The sequence below is a fragment of the Corythoichthys intestinalis genome, chromosome 20, assembly GCF_030265065.1.
Source record: "Corythoichthys intestinalis isolate RoL2023-P3 chromosome 20, ASM3026506v1, whole genome shotgun sequence".
Classification (NCBI taxonomy): Eukaryota; Metazoa; Chordata; class Actinopteri; order Syngnathiformes; family Syngnathidae; genus Corythoichthys; species Corythoichthys intestinalis.
This window is the reverse complement of record NC_080414.1, coordinates 21,700,024-21,718,902: the sequence shown is the minus strand read 5'-3', so window position 1 is coordinate 21,718,902 and position 18,879 is coordinate 21,700,024. Positions and strand designations below refer to the sequence as shown.

The window sequence follows — 18,879 nt, the reverse complement described above, 5'->3', positions numbered from 1 at the left end:
CGATAGCATATTTTTTTTCTCAGCATAAGGTCATCTAGGTACATACGTATATGAACTGTTATCATTATACTTTAACCTATTATATGACCATATTAGGCCAAAAATATACCAGAATCACATTTTCCACAATGAAACTTAAACTCGCTCTGCTTTTCCGTGGTCTATCGGTGCCAAATAAAAGTGTAGTGTTTGAAATCCACACTTATTTATGATGGGAGCACTCCGTCTGAAATACTTTATTCTTTACGGTGCTTTAAAGACGCCACTTTGGTGTGATGTTAGAACACTGACGTGATCATAAGACTGGCCTACAAGCTGGTGTTGTGTGTGGTGATGTATCTGTATTGTTACCAGTGTTGTCGCAAATTAAAAAAGTAATCTAATTACTGATTACTTTATCAAAGTAACTAAGGTACTTTAAAGTAATTTATCAGTTACTTTTTACCAATTTTTCTCCCTCAACATAAGAATGACAACAGAAAAATGTCATCGCATGTAATTGACTTTTCCTATAAAGGTGAGGATCTGATTTTTTCCACATAACCTTCGAGTTAGCAGGGGTTTAATTAGTCGATGAAGTTGATTTCAACCACCATTGACTCGCGTTAGCTTTGCCACTCTGGAGCCCTGAAACTAACAAATAACTGACAAACTGCGTGGAATTTGTTGAAATCAACTCCACCGACTAATTAAACCCCGTTGACTCAAAGATTAAGTTTAATGTCATAAATTCTGAATTTCGGTTTAGGGTTAACACCATATCAGTGTCAATGTAAAACATTGCAAATTGACTGCACAATAATCAACAACACACAAATCTATTTCACAGTGCAATAAACACAAAGGTGGGGGTGGACGCGGATGCGCGCACACAACCCAGAAGTACGCGGTACACACACGTGGTCAATTGGCCACAAAACATGGCGGTAACTTAGCACTTTACACTCAATCGGACTTACAACACATCTCAAACATGCTAAACGAACCCGTCACCTCATGGCATAAATGTGCAACACGAATATGATGTAAACAATGCTTGCCAACTTGGAGCAATGACTGCCCGTCATTGTAACTGCAAAGCTACGAGACAGCCGTGCATGTTGGGGGGTCCAACCTATCGCTAATACCCTCCAGAATGAAGGAAAAATACTCGCATTCATTCATGGATATACACAGATCAACATTCCCTCGCACTTCTCAACACTCGGCTTAAATGTGCACCCACACTTGTAGTCTGGCCCATGCCATTCTCAGTCTCAAAACACTTAGCGCGTGTGACTCGAGACCAAAACAGGAAGTAGCTATGAGCGGTTACTATGGAAACAAACAAGTACCGGGAACGTTTCTATCATTTTCTATTCAAAATGCTCTTTGTACATGACTACAATTCTTTATTCTACATAGATTATGAGGCCATAACAAAATAGTAACGTACAGACACTAAGGAAACTAACTTTGATCAGATTACTGGTTTGGAAAAATAAAAACGTTAGATTACTCGTTACTGAAAGAAAGTAATCAGATTACAGTGACAACACTGATTGTTACATCTATTTGGTATGATGGAGTCATGTGATTATTGTTGCTTCGTCTGATTGGTTAGACTGGGTGAGCCACTGTGCTGGTAAAAATAAAGAGAGTGGGAAAAAAATTGCGACTCCAGTGCAGCCCAAAGTAGCGGAGTAAGAGTAGCATTTCTTCTTCAGAAATCAAGTAAAAGTAAAAAGTATGGCGTGGTAAAACTATTAAAAGTACATTTTCCTCAGAAAGTTACTCAAGTAAATGTAACGGAGTAAATGTAACGCGTTACTACCCAACCTCTGACTAACACTACCAAAAAAAAAAGAACGCAGCTGATGTCAGAGCCATCTCATTTCTACTCCTTAATCCTTATTTTACTCCTTAGGCTTGAGTTTTGCATATTCACATCAAGTGTCTCTAACAGACTGTAAAACTCTTCGATATTGACGACACGCTGAGAATCGATTAGTGCCGTTCTGGTTGGGTGAGCACCGCCTTAGAAGGTCACAGAGCCCGGCCCGGGATGATATGACGCCGAATGTGATGGATAACCATCCTTCCGGTAGCATTAATTCAGCGTGAAGTGACAATTTATGGTAGCATCAAGGGGGTTGAGAGGGTTTCACCTATCATAAAGAACTCTTCATTTAAAAAGCTATGATGAGGCAACACAACTGTTCTTACCATTGTCAAAATAGATGACTGTTGAGTTTCTGGACACACTCGGGTCAAAGTTAGCCATGAGGGGGGCGATGTACTGCGTGGCCGTTAGCATCCGGTGTACCACATCGCCTGTGTAGATGAACCCTGAGAAAGATCACAAGAACAAAAATTATTAGAGTGATACCTTCAAATTTGAAGTCCAAAAAATTGCACCATTGATAGTGGTTAACTAGTTAGCTAAATGCTAGTGTGAGTTGTGTTTCTTTCTTTTCAAATGGCTGGCAACCAGTTCACGCACTGTCAGCAATAAGACTCCAGCTCAACCGATTGAGGACAAGCGGTATAGAAATAGAATAGATGGATATTTTGTAGTACAGTAGTTTCCAACAATCGTTGAAATGTAAATCTCTTTTTAAGAACAACTATGGAGCGCCTCCCTTGATTTAAATGTTGTTTGGTGCCCAAAAAGAAATGGTGTGGTTTCAGGCTGCTTTAGTGATGGTTTTAATTAGCGGTAGCATCTTCTATCAGAAACAGAAGGGGAGAATCACAAGGGGCCTTGAGCAAATATACGGCAAGTGACTCATATATCATTACAAGGTCATGGGCAAGAAAAACGCACATCGACTGCAAAACAAATACATGGCAACTTTTCCGACCTCCACTGAGCGACATGCAAATGGATTTCTTCTCACACGTGTCCTCAGCTCGACACAAACCAGATCTGGACCACTTAACGGCCTGTAAATACGCATATTAATGGACTCCAACATAACAGAGAAAACACCCATTATTCATCCTAAGGGTGCAGCTTCTGCATGCAGAGTCTTGCACTGATTAAAACAGCAGCTAAGTTTCAAGGTGTACTCATCCTTGGCTAATAGAACCCTGCATGTCTTTTCAGACCGCTATTTTTTCCCTCGTTTTGAACCCTGCGATTTATAGTCCAGTGCGGCTTATTTGTGAATTTATTTGGGTTAATAGGTAACACTTTATTTGACAGCGTCGTCAAATAACCGTTATAATTATGACATGAGACTATCATGAATATTACTGAATGCTTATGACAGATGTCATTAAGTATCATCCGGCAAATTATGTCACTAACTCCATTTATGTTAAGCCTGAACGATATTGGAAAAAAGCTATTGCTGCGATTTTTTTTTTTGGGGGGGGGGGGGGGGGTTGCGATATTATATTGCGATATTTAAAAAAAAAAAAAAGAAATTATATATATATATATATATATATATAGATGGTGTTATACTTATATAGCGCTTTTCCACCTTTCAAGGCGCTCAAAGCGCTTTACACTATCTCACCATATATATATATATATGTGTATATATATATATATATATATATATATAGATGGTGTTATACTTATATAGCGCTTTTCCACCTTTCAAGGCGCTCAAAGCGCTTTACACTATCTCACCATATATATATATATATATATATATATATATATCAGGGGTCGCGTTAACCGAATATTTTCCGTCGTTGACCGATTTTTTAAAATGGTGACGGAAAAAACTGAAATCCATCCGTCATTTTGACCGGTTGCAATTCACACCCCAGACCACAGGGTGGCGAGTGAGCTTATTAATTAGCTATTGTCTCTCTTGATGCATGACGTCGTTGGCCTTATTCTGAAAAATGTCAAGGCAACTGAGTGTCCGAAGTTTCTTCAAAAAGCCCCAAAACGACGATGGTGTTGATAAAAGAGGAGAAAAAACAGGGACTGCACAAGCGGGCACGCAATTCAAGTCCATGCGCACCAGGAGGAAAGTGTGAGACTACGTTCAGGCCACAGCAGGTGAACTGTTAATTTCATTGTTCCATATGCTACATATGGTAGGCTACCTAACTACTGGGGCCACAGTTAGCTGTTTTTGTCACTGCGGAGAAAAAGTTACATATTCATCTGCTTGATGTGTGATGGCACGGTGTGGATTCTCTGTTAAGCTTGTTCGGACAGAATATTAATTTAAAATGAATGAAAACTAAATACTATTGAATATGTTGAAGCGGTATGCAATGTTAAGAGTCTTGTTAGCTGTAGGCGCACTATCCTAGACCCCTCACTATCCACTCGCGGGGGCCTGCGCTTGTCAGTGACGTTCCTTATTCTCGCTATATGATTATACAACTTTAACATTTGTTAATAATACGCTCTGTGTGTAGTATCATCCATCGCTTTTCCTTTTTAAATGGGCACTTATAAGCGAACGCAAGAAGTAACAACGGGAACATTTTTAAACGGGCATTTCACGGGAGAGCATTTCGACTCTTGGGCCAATCATATAGCGAGAGCGAGTGGATAGTGAGGGGACCGCGCGCGGCTCTTAAGTGTCTCTGTCACGTGACTGTCGTAGCCGGTAACGCGCTCGGCCAAATGGACACACAAGTACGGAAGGTGAATTATGCCAAACAAAGGGTCACCACAATGTCTTTATCATCATTTTAAAAATTTAATTGACGGGAAAAAATAGATTATGACCGGATTTTTATGACCCTGTCAGTCAAAATGACAGACAACGAAAAAGTCTAGCGCAACCTCTGATATATATATATATATATATATATTTTTTTTTTAAAGAAATTTTTACTAGATGACTTGAAAAGCTGTTTGGAAAGACGTTGGATGACTCATCATAACCACAGTGTACAGCACAGGGACCAGAACCCGCCGCGATAAGTGAAAAACTGCGAAGTAGCTCATACCCCCCACCCCATTTTTTGTGTGTGTGTGTGTGCGTGTGTGCGTGTGTGTGTGTGTGTGTGTGTGTGCTCAATGTATTTATTCAGATCTAGCACTGGAAAGAGATCCATATAAGACATGTTTTTTCTCACTTTTTCCCCCAAAGTATGATTTTTTAAAAAATGTATATATATATATATATATATATTTTTTTTTTTTTTTTTAATAAATGCTTTTTAAGCACTCCAAATGTAATAATTATGATCAGTTTCAAACATAGCTGTCCAACTGATTCATTTTTAAACAAGAATAAAGTACTGTAATAGAAAAATGCTTGGCTTTATTAAATGCTTCTGTTTACCTAACATGGCTGCGACTCTTGGAGTGACATGTAGAAATTACAAACTCCTCATAATCACTTCTGGCATTTATTTTATATGTCTCGAACGTCTCCACACCCCCCCCCAGACACACACACACTCATTCCAGCCCGCGCTTCCTATCAGAAACTGTTTAACTAGTTAAACGATGATTGACAGATTGCTGCCCGGCTTCTTTGGCCAGATCAAAGCCATCGTTAACTTTAATGAGCAAGTGCCGCTGTGACTGAGAGCTGGGAAAGGGGGTGAGAGAGGCTGTGCGAGCGAGTGAAGCAGAACAAAGGTTTGTAGATTGGAAAATAAAAAAAATTAAAAAACTATCGCACGTCCTTGCGATGTGACTATCGCGCATGCGCACATCGCGATGGCGATGTTTAAACGATATATCGTTCAGGCTTAATTTATGTCCACCTGGGATCTTTTACATCCATTCAAAAGTGAGATAATTTGCCGGATAACACTAAATGACATCTGTTATGAGCATTCGTTAATACTGATGACAGTGTCCTGTCATAATTTTGATTGTCTAATGACAGTCTTATGGCGCCACTGTCAAATAGTTACCAAATACCATAACTAGCAATTAAAGAAACAACTGCAATAGTAACTGAAGAAATAATTAGCACAGAACATCAATTTTGATCATTATTCACATCTGTAGTGCTGCAATGCATGCTAGGAGGCATGTTGGACGACAACAGTGTTGAAAGCAGGTGGCAGCAGAGGTTGACTGTTTCCCCCAAGGAAGCAGTGATGGCCAAATGAAGCTTCTTGAAGCAATGAAGCTTTGCAGCCAATTGGTTCATAGCTTCATGTTGGTTCATTTGGTCTTATGACAGTTGTATGATCCCGCTGTCAAATAAAGTGCTATCGGTTAATATCTTTTGCTGTAAATATCCCATAATACAGTGAGAACAGCTGCGGCTTATAATGCAGTGTGACTTATCTATGAACAGATGCAGTTTTCGTGTCAAATTTGGTGGATGGCGGCTTATAGTCAGGTGTGCCTTATAGTCCGAAAAATACGATAATCACATGACCATATTTTAATGACTATTCTGCGCTGTGGGTCCGACCCATTGCCATGATAGGTCAATTTTGTTCGCTTGCATTTTCTTTCTTCTTCACTTTGGCTTTCCTTCATTCAAAAACCAAAAATGATCACAAATTAGACAACAGACAAACTGTCTATGATTATTTTACAAAGCTTGTTCTGTCACATGTCAGAAAAATAGGCAAAAATGTTGATCATTGTTCTCCTAAGTCAAAGCAGATGTTTGCAAATGTCTTATTATGATTAAATAAAAAGTTCATCATTCTGTCTTCACGGAGGATTACAGAAATCTGAAAATATTTACTTTGAGAAGTTGAAATTCCAAGAATCTGGACAATCTGAAGTCAAACTAAATGATAATTCAAACCAGTGTAGGCTGCATGCAGCTTTATGTTTCTGTCTGAAGTAGAATAAAGTGTCACAGAAAGGTAATATGAAAGTAAAGACGGTATATAACTATGACACGTATTTGGTAGGGGAATCTCATTTAAACTAAAAGTAGAGACCCTTATTTCATGTTGTGCAGCATGGAGGCCTATAAACACAGATCTATCACAGCGAAAAGAGGGAGCAGAACATGCCGTGAGGGGAATCAATCTTTTCCTTAAGACTTCCCTGCAAAGGAGACCCCATATTCAGCAAATTCAGCACAGGGGAGCAGTTGACAGGGTGCTGAGAACCATGCAGCTTTATTTCGCCGTGTCAAACTCCACCGACTCGCTCAAATTTGTATTCTAAATCCAACCAACCCAAATGTTGTGTATTTAACGTTTCTGCAAATCACACAAATGAACAGCGACAAACGCGGCTTCTGGAAAAGAAATCCACTCCCTGAATGCAAATGAAAGCAGACGGCGAGATCATTTAGGCGTTTTTATCCAACCAGCGTCGCATAAATCAAGGAAGAACTGCAATAGCTGCACATTTGAGGAATCGTGATTTTGATATAATCGCCAGGATTCAGTTAAGAACCTCAGCAATAATCTTAACTATGCGCTGTTAAGAAAGTCAATAGAGTTTAGCCAAGTGCCACTAGCAGGATACAAATGTTAGCCCAAATGTGTGCCTCCAAAATATAAATAACTCAAAACTCTATAAAATGCTTGGATTCTTAAGTAATACAAGCTGTGGGTCCACAGGATTTATTTCAATATATCCATCCGTTACTAAAGTGGTCATACAGTCATATACATAAAAATGAAAATGAGAATACTTGCCCACGTCTCTTAGGCTGCGTTCGGACTGCAGGCATATCTGATTCCAATCATATTCCTCCTCAAATCTAATTTTCAGGGCTTGCTGTTCACCACAATTTTTAGCAAGTGTACAAATCAGATCTGGGCCTGTTCAGAATGGGCCACATTATTGACACACCTGACAAGTTGCTGTGGCAACAAAGGCGTCATCCAGCACAGAGTGGCTACGTGTTAATAAGTTTTATTTGCCCTTGCTCACATGCCCTAGGCACTTGCCCTCGAGGGAAGCTGTTCAATTTCTCTAAACAGCTGAAGTGAACTTGGTGAGATCGACCCTTTGAGGACTTAGTGATCGAGTCAACAACGATGGTCACTTCAGAGCTCCCTATATCCCACAATGCATTGCAGTGGTGCACGGAAAATACGTCCATGCGGTGGTGATAATGAATCTCAAACACAGTTGGCCGCTGTCTATTTACAACCAAAGAAGAAAAAAATGACCCAAGGAGCCAGCACGGTGTTTGAATGTTACACCAAACTGCCTTTCGAATTGTAAAATTCATCATTGTTATTAAAAAAAATATATATGACTGTGTGGCAGTTATGGTAGAATGTATGGAATCACAGGAGTGCCAAAATAATGAATGAATGAAAATATAAAAGTATATTTTGTTAATGACTTTCAATTTGTCATTAGAAATCACAAAGGGATTTTTTTTCTATTTCGCTTGCCTTTTCTATTTTGCTTTTAACGAAAGGAATGGTCTGTCAATAAAATGGCATTAGGAGGGACTGAAACTAAAACTAATGTCAACTAAATTTAGGTAGGTTAAATTTATTTAAACACCAAATCTGTACACAAATTATAAAGTAAAGACAAATGAATAGATAAAAATGAATTGCCCAAATAAAATTTGATACAAAACTAATAATTCTAGGTACTGACATATTGCCAACAAGCGTGGAATAAGTCTCCGTCTTATTGTCATGAGTCTTCGTATGGTTTGTGTGATTTGGAATAGGCAGTATAGCACCGCCTCAACAACATGTGGTTGATCCATGATTGTCTGACCTGTGAGTGAATGAGGGCAAGTGTGTTCCATTTACATCTTTCACTACCTCCGTACATTTTCCCTCCGCCTTCCAAGTGGCCTCCATGTGACGTTATAGCAAGTGCCTAGGACAAGTGAGCGAAGGCCACTCAAACTGTTATTGAAACGCAGCCAGTGACGTCACGGACGTTCAAAACCCATCTGAGCTGTTCAGACTGAGAACCATCTTGTCCATATCTGATATGAAACTACCTCCCGAATGTGGTGTCATTCCATCTTGCAAAAATCAAATTTCTGTGTTTTGTCACTGATCAGACTACAAAAAAGCCATCGTTTCAATCTGGATGGGCTAGAAAATCAGATTTTGACTGCCAGTCTGAACAAGGCCTAAAGGCACATATTCAAAACAATCTGAGTGTTTGTAAAGCAAGTACTTGAAACCGAATCAGTTTATTTCTATTTTATGTCATTCTTTGTGTTTTTTATTGCCTTGTAGTGCTCTTTCTCATTATTGAAAACAATTTATTAGTCTTCAACATTAGTCACGGAAGGAATTAAATTCATAAATCAAGATACCACCCTGGTTACTTTTAAAGACATTTTAGTTCAGTGGCTTTCCGTGAGATAGCTCTAATAGAAAGTATGTGCCTTGGCTTAAAAGAACCAAAGGAACGACGTTGTTTTCAACCGTTTTCAGTTAATAGGGGTGTAGCAAGCCCTTAAGTGTGTATGTGTTTATATAGAGTGTCTAGGGGGATTGAGGCGCTGGAAGTTAGAAGACACGAGGCAAGGCAGTGCGGCAATTTTCCGCTCTTGAGTCTTGGCGGCAAAAACCACAACCGCCCAGCCAGCCATTATCACATCAAAGACCCTCAAATTCGACTCTTGGCCAAATAGTCCGGAGATGCTCTGTTACATCTCAGTGGAATAACCCAATAAAATAAAATCTCACGCATCTTATCATGATCACCACTCGCTGTTTTTTTTCCTCCAAATGAGGACGTCAGGTTGGTATTTTGAAAAAAATTGTTTGGGTGGTTGGGGAGCTGATAAGAAAGCATTCTTCCCGACAGACAGAAGGAGGACAGTCAGTGAAGACGTGAAGAAGGTGGAGGCAGCTATCTTACTCCTGCAGGCCCTCTCAGGATTTGACTCCTCACTTCCTGACTGTCACTGTTAAAATTGGGAAGTCAGAACCATACTGTTTGTTTGTATTTAAACTTTATACAGCAGTTAGAGGATTCAGGTAGAACTATTAAGAAAAGGCTATTACAGCTATAATAATGAAAGGAAACACCCACAGCAGAAAAGACCATCCAGCGTCATGAAGCGCTTTACTGGTTTTCCCAATTATACTAGAAACTAAAGAATTTGATGCCTGAATTTCAGCGACTAAATCTATTCTTATATTAACAAATGTTAGTACATCGGTAGTATTTTAACGTTGCCCAAATTCTGAGTGCCGTATCGGTCGCGATACCTATATTTAGTATCAGATTGTATCTGATCGATAAAACACTCGTAACTATCACTGGTGCACTTTTCAGCAGAGTGAAACATAAACCCGATTAGCACAGTTGCGTAAAGGCAGTTTCAAACTAGCGGCTGCCTAGTGTGAAGGGTTCAGCGGCAACTCATCCATTGTAAATGTGGGAGCGGACTTGTTGGCGAAAGTGAGCGGTGGACGGCGGCTTTGGGTGGAATGGCAAGTTTGAGTGCAGGGTTCCCGTGGGGTCTACAAAAGTCTTAAAAGCATTGACTTTGTGAATTTGGAAATAATACCTTAAAAAGTTTTGAAAAAGTTTTGAATTTTCATATCTGGGTCTAAAATTTATGATGGATGTAACTTCTCTGTGTCTCATTTCTCTTCAAAAGTGTCATTTGTCATTTTGATTAAATAACATAGCCTGAATAAATTAACTGGGTGGAGGAGCCAATCATTGAGAACGCAACGCAGCCCCAGGTGAAACACCCGTCCCGCGGGATTCCCCCGGCGTGAATCCCATTATGTCACGACAGGAGTTCTGACAAAATGTCATGCTCTACCCTACACAGATTTTTAAACATTTTTTTCTGTTTTACACCTCGCAATAGAATTCATATTAGAGAGATGGGGAAATGTAAATTCAACGAAGCGTGGTTGAGTAAACAATCCTTTTGCTTTTGGCGCTTGAGTCGCATGCTAAATTGTCCAAGCACATAACCTCCATGAGAGGAAAGAAACAAACTCCCTCCATTGCTGGCGTTTTTCAATCTGCCTGTATAATACAGCCAGCTGCTCACGAGCCTGAAGAGACAGAAGCTAAAGACAGCCAGCAAGCTGCTAATGTAAGTGAAATGACAGCAGCTAGCACTAGCCAGCTAGCTGCTAGTGCTGCAGCCCCCCTGCATCCCAGCCAAGCTACGATTGTTAGTGGATTTGCGAGAGTGGATCTATGCACATCTTTTGGGTGCACAGCCGCCATGAAAGCAGAGGTGTTGTGGTTGCCTGAGAGTTTAAGATGACGCTCGCCACGCTAAATGCTAATACTAACGAGAAGGCCTCTACTCGGCTTGTGGTCTGTGTTTGCGCTGTGGTGGTGTCGCGTGAGTAGCCTATTCAATACGCTGCATTCTTACATCCTGGACACATTCCACATTTCCATTTTTCCACTAAATTAACACAAATTCACAGATTTTATTTTTCTTTGTCAATATGGCTGTGAAATCGCAATTAAGTTTTTTAAAAATGGTCTTAATTCTGTCTTAAAAAGTCTTAAATTTAACTTGAGGAAACCTGTAGGAACCCTGCGAATGAATTTGCGCCAAGACTCTGGGCCCAAAATAGCGTCTTGCTCTAATTTCACAGCGTCCAATAACAGGGGGGCCGGCGGACTTATATCTAGAGGCGTGTGAAATTCCCGAAGCTTAGATTATTCGCGATTCGGCCGTGGAAGATTCGAGAACAATTCACAAACATCCAAATTCCAATTATTTAATTATACCAGGTAAAGCGGAAGTAATACAAGTAATAAAAGTAAAATTGAAGTAATATAGCCTGTAGGGATGGGAATTGATACGATTTTTACGATTCCGATTCCATTATCGATATTGCTGAACGATTCGATTCTTTATCGATTCTAATTTCGGGAAAAAGAAGAACAAACATTTTGATTGGCATCGAGTTTGTTTCATTAGAAGTCTCAACCTTACAAACTCACAACGAGGTCAAAAGAGGCCCAAAGCCTCAATGTTAACTGTTACAATAAGTGGCAAATACACAAGAATGTGTAACATTTTACTGAAACATTTTTCTAATAGAAATAAAAAATATTGGTGTATATTGGCATATAGTTCGTTGTTCTGCCTTTGCTAATATGTGTTAAAGCAGGGGTCCCCAAACTTTTTCCTGTGAGGGCCACATAACTTTTCCCTTCTCTGATGAGAGGCCGGGGTCAGTTTGTAACAGAAAAAGTGTGACGATTGCAGGAGTGCGTAAATGTATAAAAATTATTGTTTTTCAGAAAGCCACAATCAAATAACCCTCTGTGGATTCTTCACGGAACAAAAGTAAATAAAATAAAAATAATAATATAATATAATAATAATAAATAATAATAGCACTCTTAATTAAATAGATAATAACCAAATAACCCTCTCTGAGTTATTCACAGAAAAAGGCCAGGAAATAAATAACACTACTGAGAGAGAAAAAAAAAAATTTGAAAATGCTCTGTGGTATTGTTCAGGGGGGTGGACCAAATGTGGAGCCGCGGGCCGTAGTTTGGGGACCCCTGTGTTAAAGTGTATTATTTACCATTATATTGAAATGGATGCCTTTTAGTTTTTATGGCGCTTTCACGCTCAAGTGGGGGCGCCCTTGCGCTTCCTCACGCGAAGAAGAACGTGCTCACGTGAAGAAGAGCGCGCTTACACGCGAAGAAGTCCCGCATCCAAGCGAGTGAGCGAGTTAGTGAGAAAGGGAAACACTGCCACGAGCCTACTTTCTTTGTTAATGTTTGTAAAATATCTACAGAGGCAACGCCTGTATGTATCATCTTTTGTGTTGTTGTTGTGTGTTTCCACTCGCGATCGGACACTTAAATCCAGTTGTGTAGTGGTTTGAACGATGTGCTAATGCTAGCGAATGCATGCTAACTGTTTGTTATTACTGTATTAGCAGCTAATCATCGCTGATTTACGTTGATGCAAACCTGTTTGTTATTGGGGACGAAATTGATTTGTTTCATTTCTATTTTTAGTTTCACTCTTCAAGTGATGGTTGAATAAAGTCAGCAAATTATACCAACGTCTTCTGCATCGTCATTTGGGAGTTTAGCTAGCTGTATAGCCAGGACTGAGCCTTAGCATCTCGGTGAGGACAGTGCAGTCTATTCCCTCCCGATGCAGTTATCTCCACCTTGCAATGACTGCAAGTCGCTTTGTTGTAATTTTTCCTCGTGAAGTGAAGACACACTTTCGAGCGTTTGAACCTACGTGCTGTCATTGTTATGTTTACGGCGGCAATGCTCATGCTAGACTATCGTAACCTTTCATTTTCACCCTCTTTCCTGGTGAAGTGTAGCCATACTTTGGAGCGAGTGGTTCTTGGCGCCATGTTAGTTTGATGCGTCTGGACAACAAGACACGTCACGACGAAATATGCGTCTTTAGGAATCGTTAAAGGGAGCGTTAAGGCTTTTTCATTGTGATGTCGAGGCCTCGAAACACTCGGAACCGGTTTGGAATTGGAATCGGATTTCGATTCCCATTCCTAATAGCCTGGAACTCCAGACTCACCGCTGTTCCAGCAATTGAGTCTGGCGACCGTTCTGCAGATCAAATTCCCAGGGCGGAGCAAGCCAAAGCAAACCGACAGCGGAGTGGACCAATCAGCGACGGACTCTTGTGCGGCGTGAGCGGAGAACGGAGAAGTTTATATAACATGGCTAGCGCGAGACCGACTGTTTTCAATGACTTGTTGTGTTTTTGGTAATTTAAAATTGATTTTACCGTGGATTGGAACATATTCTCGGCTCTCCCGTTTTCACTCTGTGTTGTTGTGGAGACGACTTCTGACGCGCAAGAGTGACGTTGCTCGTTAAGAACACGTCATGCAAATAATCGAATCTGATTGTGCGGATGATTCCGTTCGGCTCGAGAGGCCATTAAGAAGGTGGGTCCCAGACTATTCTGACAGTGTTTGAAAAATACAGTGAGAACAGTCTGGCCATACCAGGCAAGAAGTAAAACACAGTCAGCACGCTTTTCGGGGTGCAATGAGGAACGGACCGAGAGTAAATATGTTCAACTCATGCCGCTAGATAAAAAAACCAATAATACCTGACTGCGGCCGACAGCCGCTACAAACAACGCCCATTTGCGAGTTGCTACAAACATACGGCCACACGCATGTTATGGTAGATATCACATATATGTAGAACTAGATGCGAAATGACAAACTTGCCGACGTTAGTAAACAGCCGCCATCTTAAAGCAGTAGACTTCTCTGGAAGGCTCTGTTGTAGTGACCCTAATTACGTTTTTAGCTAAAATACTCCTAAATTGGCAAAACCTTGACTTGAATCTATCTTTAAATGATGAAACAGTTTTTAAACTTTCATATGTCGAAAGTAGACAGAAGGGAAATTATGGAATAATGGGAACAATTTTAACAACTTTAACGGTTGATTCACAACATTAAGTTAAATGAATGTAGTTTAAAGCTGCTGATACAGAATGGGGACTTGAGTATTTTATTTACCGTTTTTAACTGTTAACTTGATACTGAAATAGTAGTTTGGTTTAGCCTGAGAGGATTTTTTAAAAATTTTGAAACTAATGTACAAAACATTAAAAGCAGCTAATAGCTGGGGGGGGGCTCTTCAATAATCAATTTATAATCGAATCATAGCCTCTGAATCGTAATTGAATCGTTAGGTCCCCAAAGATTCCCACCTCTACTTACTGCTGCAATTCTGGTTCAGAGCCTTGTCACTTCCCACATCTTCGTCCTCCATACACCTGTCTGTGCCCAGGCTCGCCTCAGCACAATGGGGAGCAGAGCATTCAGCCGCTCGGCTCCCCGGCTTTGGAATTCACTACCACCAGACCTCAGGAACACCGACTCACTCCCCCTTTTTCAATCCAAACTCAAAACTCCCCTGTTCAGACTCGCCTATCCATAATAATCCCTTATTTCTTGTGTCTGATTTTTTAAAATTATCCTTTTAGTATTTTTATTGCCTTTACATCTCTTTTAATAGTATTTAAATTTGCCTTAAAGTGCATGTGACACAAAAAAGCATGGTTATTGCATAATTAACGTGGTATTTTATGCTCCTGAATGATATAGACAGCTTGGATCTGTGTGGAAGCGATCGCTATATTTATTTAGTTTTTTTTAATCCCGCGCCATGAAAATGAGTGACTTCCGGCTTCGGTCTTGCATTGAGGAGGAGGGCGCTGTGACGTGTATGGGTGAAGGCGTCCTCTTCGCAATACAGCCGTACTGTTGTGTATGAGGACTAAGGATTCAGCTGATTTTGCGGATGAATACGTTTATTTTTCGCATCACGCCAGCCAAACGGCTGCAGAAAAATCTTGCTGTATGAGGGAGAGGCGTGTGCGCCTTTTTGGAGTTTCAAATGTTTCCATTCACCGTGGATATTGGCCAAAACAAGCCCTACTACTGTGGGACCATTGGACTTAAGAGGAAGTGATTAAACATTGTGTTTTGTATGATGTCAAATACTGGGATCATTTTAATATGTAGGTGGCTTGCATTTTGTGGCTGACGTGCATGCGGGGCGGCTATTTTTCGGCACAACACTGGCAGCTTGTCGCACATTTATCCGTCGGGAGAGCACTATATTCGGCTTATTGTGCTCATGTGCCCGGTGTTCTGTCAAATTTTCCGAACGATCAGAAATTGCAACTTTGAGTTATAAATAGCCGCGAATACAGCGATTACAAAGTAAACACTACAAACTTTCTTTAAATTAAGGACTACTTACGTTTGATCATTGATAGGCATGTAAAAAGCTCTCCTCATGCACATTAGCTGCACCTTAGCTGCACAACAACTGCAGCCGCCCTCCTCCGGGGAACGAGCTGTATATTGCTCTCCGGCGAAGACAATTGACAACCCAGTCATCATGTCAAAACATCCGAGCTAGTTATGTGTGATTTTCCGCTTCGAAGACTTTGAAACATCACTCGATTCGGGTTAGCATGTCAGCTAGCTGTCACCCCTCTTGGCTTGTTTACATTCTCCAAAGGCGGGTAAGGAAACGGACTTATGTCCCATTTAGGTGTCATAAAATATCGTTCGGGAGGTGTGACAGTAAAGGTGAAGTCCACAGTTTTGACCATTATGGAGTAATTTTGCCATGTCGTCCTGAATAAGTGCATTTTTATTATTTCATATTTCATTTAGCACAAGACTGTTATTTTTCATGACCATGCCATTTATTTAGCAATTGAGGAAAATACTTGGATAAAAAGAATATCCGTAAAATAATTGAAGTAAAGAGACTGAAACAATGACATTTTGCAGCTCTCTTCGTCGCGTTTTCCTCGTTGTGAATAGTTCCCCCTCGACGGCCTGACTGGTCCTTCTCAAGCCATTTATTTAGCTATTGGGGAAAAATACTTGGATAAAAAGAATATCCTGTAAAAATATTGGAGTAGAGAGACTGAAACAATGACATTTTGCGGGTCTCTTCGTCGCGTTTTCCTCGTTCTGAATAATTCCCCCTCAGTGGGCTGAAAAGTAAAACCGATGAGCCGCTGACGTCATCAACCTGTTGGGGACGCTAGAGCCCTATAATAGTAGGCGTGGCTAACCGGCAGATTAAAAGACTAATTTCTCGTCATCTGCGCTTTGCTAAATTGTTGTATATAGTCGAATCGTCTCAAAATATCATTCTAATTTACATAATAATGCTATTTAAGACTTTTTTTTCTCCTGTCGTATGCTCTTTAAACGTTCTATACTTTATTATATTCAGTGTTCTCAATCTTTAATGTGTTTAAATGTTTTTTAAATGATTGTATGGCGACCTTCAGTGCCAGAAAGGCGCCTTCAAATATAATGTATTATTATTATTATTATTACTCCTTGAAGTAGTAAAAGTCGCTGTTTTCTTGTGCAACAATGAAAAACGCATTTGATTCTTGGGAGTATAGTAAATATGCTTGCCGCTTTACACTTTCTGATAGTGTCGACGTCAGGCTACGTGGCTCCTCCCATTTTGCGCTTTTCGTGGACCGCTCGTGTAAAAGGATCTTAATACTCATATTGTCATGTTAACTTTGGTTACATGCAGCTTTGGCAAATACTTAACTTGTCTTCGTCCAATAAAAAGCACTGTATGTCCTAATACTTTTGTCCCTGTAGTCTAACTTGTGCCGTCTCTGTCACGAGTGGCTATTTAAACGTAACTGTGATTATATGAAGGTCTACAAGGTGATGAGGTCTTTCTGGCTCTAAAATGGTGTATTATTATTATGGTCCGCTAAATGTGGTCCATCAGTTACGGATGTGTGCACTTGTCCTCTGGGAAGAACTTAATGGACTGACTGTATGGGTTTTCTATCAATTAGTAATGAAAGACAGCCTGAGTAAACAAAAACTCTTGGACGTGGATGCTATCGCTCTCCGCCGACCCCGAGCAAATGTGCTCGGCTCAGAATATCAAGTCTTTAACGAAACTGGAAGCGCGGCAGAGAGGAACAGAAAAAGCTTTTCTGAACCAATAAAGTGAAGCTGCAGTCAAGCGGGCCCATCAATTCCCGCTCAATGTTTTCTTTGGACTTTCCCAAACAGCAGTACTCAGACCGTGTGCTTGTGAAATTGAGAATCATTTCTCTCTTTCACATCTTGATCTTTTAGCTGTGTCGCATAATTTTTTTCTAACATGTTTCCCCTTGTTCTAGCTCATATGTACCTCTGTATGTGCTCTTTGCGATACAAGGCTCATGATATGGCGACATAACAGTTATCGATGCATGGGTCAGGAAATCATTCTAATATTTGACTATACAAGTAATAAACTTTTTTTTTTAACGTTTCTGCTGTGAATTGAACTGAGTTTATCAATAGTAGACGTCCAATTCATTTGAACTGGGAAGGTGGCAGCGAATGAACATCCGTTCATTTGCTGCCAACCCTCCCACTTTGAGTTCGACGTCTATGGCGGTCAATAGCAACCGATGAGTTTAATTTTAGGGTAATTCTGGTCATTTGCTGTTGATTTTCAGTCACTTATTGTCGATTTTGGGCCATTTATGGGGGCACGTCATGTTGATTTTGGCCATTTACGGGTCACTTCTTGTTGATTTCTAATTACAGAGCAGGAAGTGACTCGAAAATCTCCCCAAATGAATAGACATTGACTCAAAACTCAACAGGAAATGACCCGTGCATGCCCTAAAATTCCAGAAATCCGAAAGACTGGCTGCGAATGCTCTGGTTTCGAATGAACGAACGTTTGTTCAGCCCTCCCACTCTAGTGCTGAAACGATTAATCGATTAACTCGAGTAATTCGATTAGAAATAAAATTTGAATTAAATGTTGCTGCTTCGAGTATTCGTTTAATTAAAGTGGAGTTGTATTGGTTGGTTTTGTTAGTGTTTGCAATTAGTTTTATTGATTTGGGTGGATGCACTGCCCTCTAGAGGTAACAGTGAAAATGATATAACTCATTTCACATGGCTGAATCAAGCTGCGCCTGGTTAAGACCAACATTAGCTAAGTTTTTGTTTCAGCGAATGTTTTTTGCATCGGGTTTATAGGTACATTTAGCCGTTTTTTGTGGGATTATGTGTTTGAACCATTTGTTAAGAGCATTGAATTTTTTTTTGTTTTTGTTTTTAGCATTTTATAGCATTTAAGCTAGCGGACTTATGTGATGTAAGTTAGCCAATTGTTCTTTTGTTGTACTTATATACTCGTTTATTTTTTATACCGTTTGAGGCTCAGCTAGTTATTTAAAATTTTTATGTTCCTTATCCGATTACTCCATTATTCAAACTAACTACTTCATCTATTAATAGACTACTAAAACAATCGATAGCTGCAGCCCTATCTCAGCATAAATAGATTGGGCGTATAGAGCCGTCAATTGCAGCCATTGAGGTAACAGAAACACTATTCTAGTGGAAGATGTTGGTGGCAACTTGTTGGTTTCTTTTTTTTTTTTTTTTTAAACAGTGACATCTTTTTAAAACGATACATCGATTCTTGGCAGCAGCGTATCTATAGCCTTTTGGCATACAAAGTATTTCGATATAACACCATTTCGATATTTTGTCACTCCACAAACT

At 40.0% G+C, this 18,879-nt stretch overlaps 1 protein-coding gene across 1 annotated transcript in view; it reads right to left on the bottom strand.

The window, feature by feature from the left end:
• Window positions 1-18,879, bottom strand: part of plxdc2b (plexin domain containing 2b) — a 137,733-nt gene that overhangs the window by 19,097 nt on the left and 99,757 nt on the right. Inside the window, exon 5 of the mRNA XM_057824788.1 lies at window positions 2,206-2,328. Within this exon, the coding sequence (XP_057680771.1) occupies window positions 2,206-2,328 (123 nt within the window). The remainder of the gene's footprint in view (window positions 1-2,205; window positions 2,329-18,879) is intronic.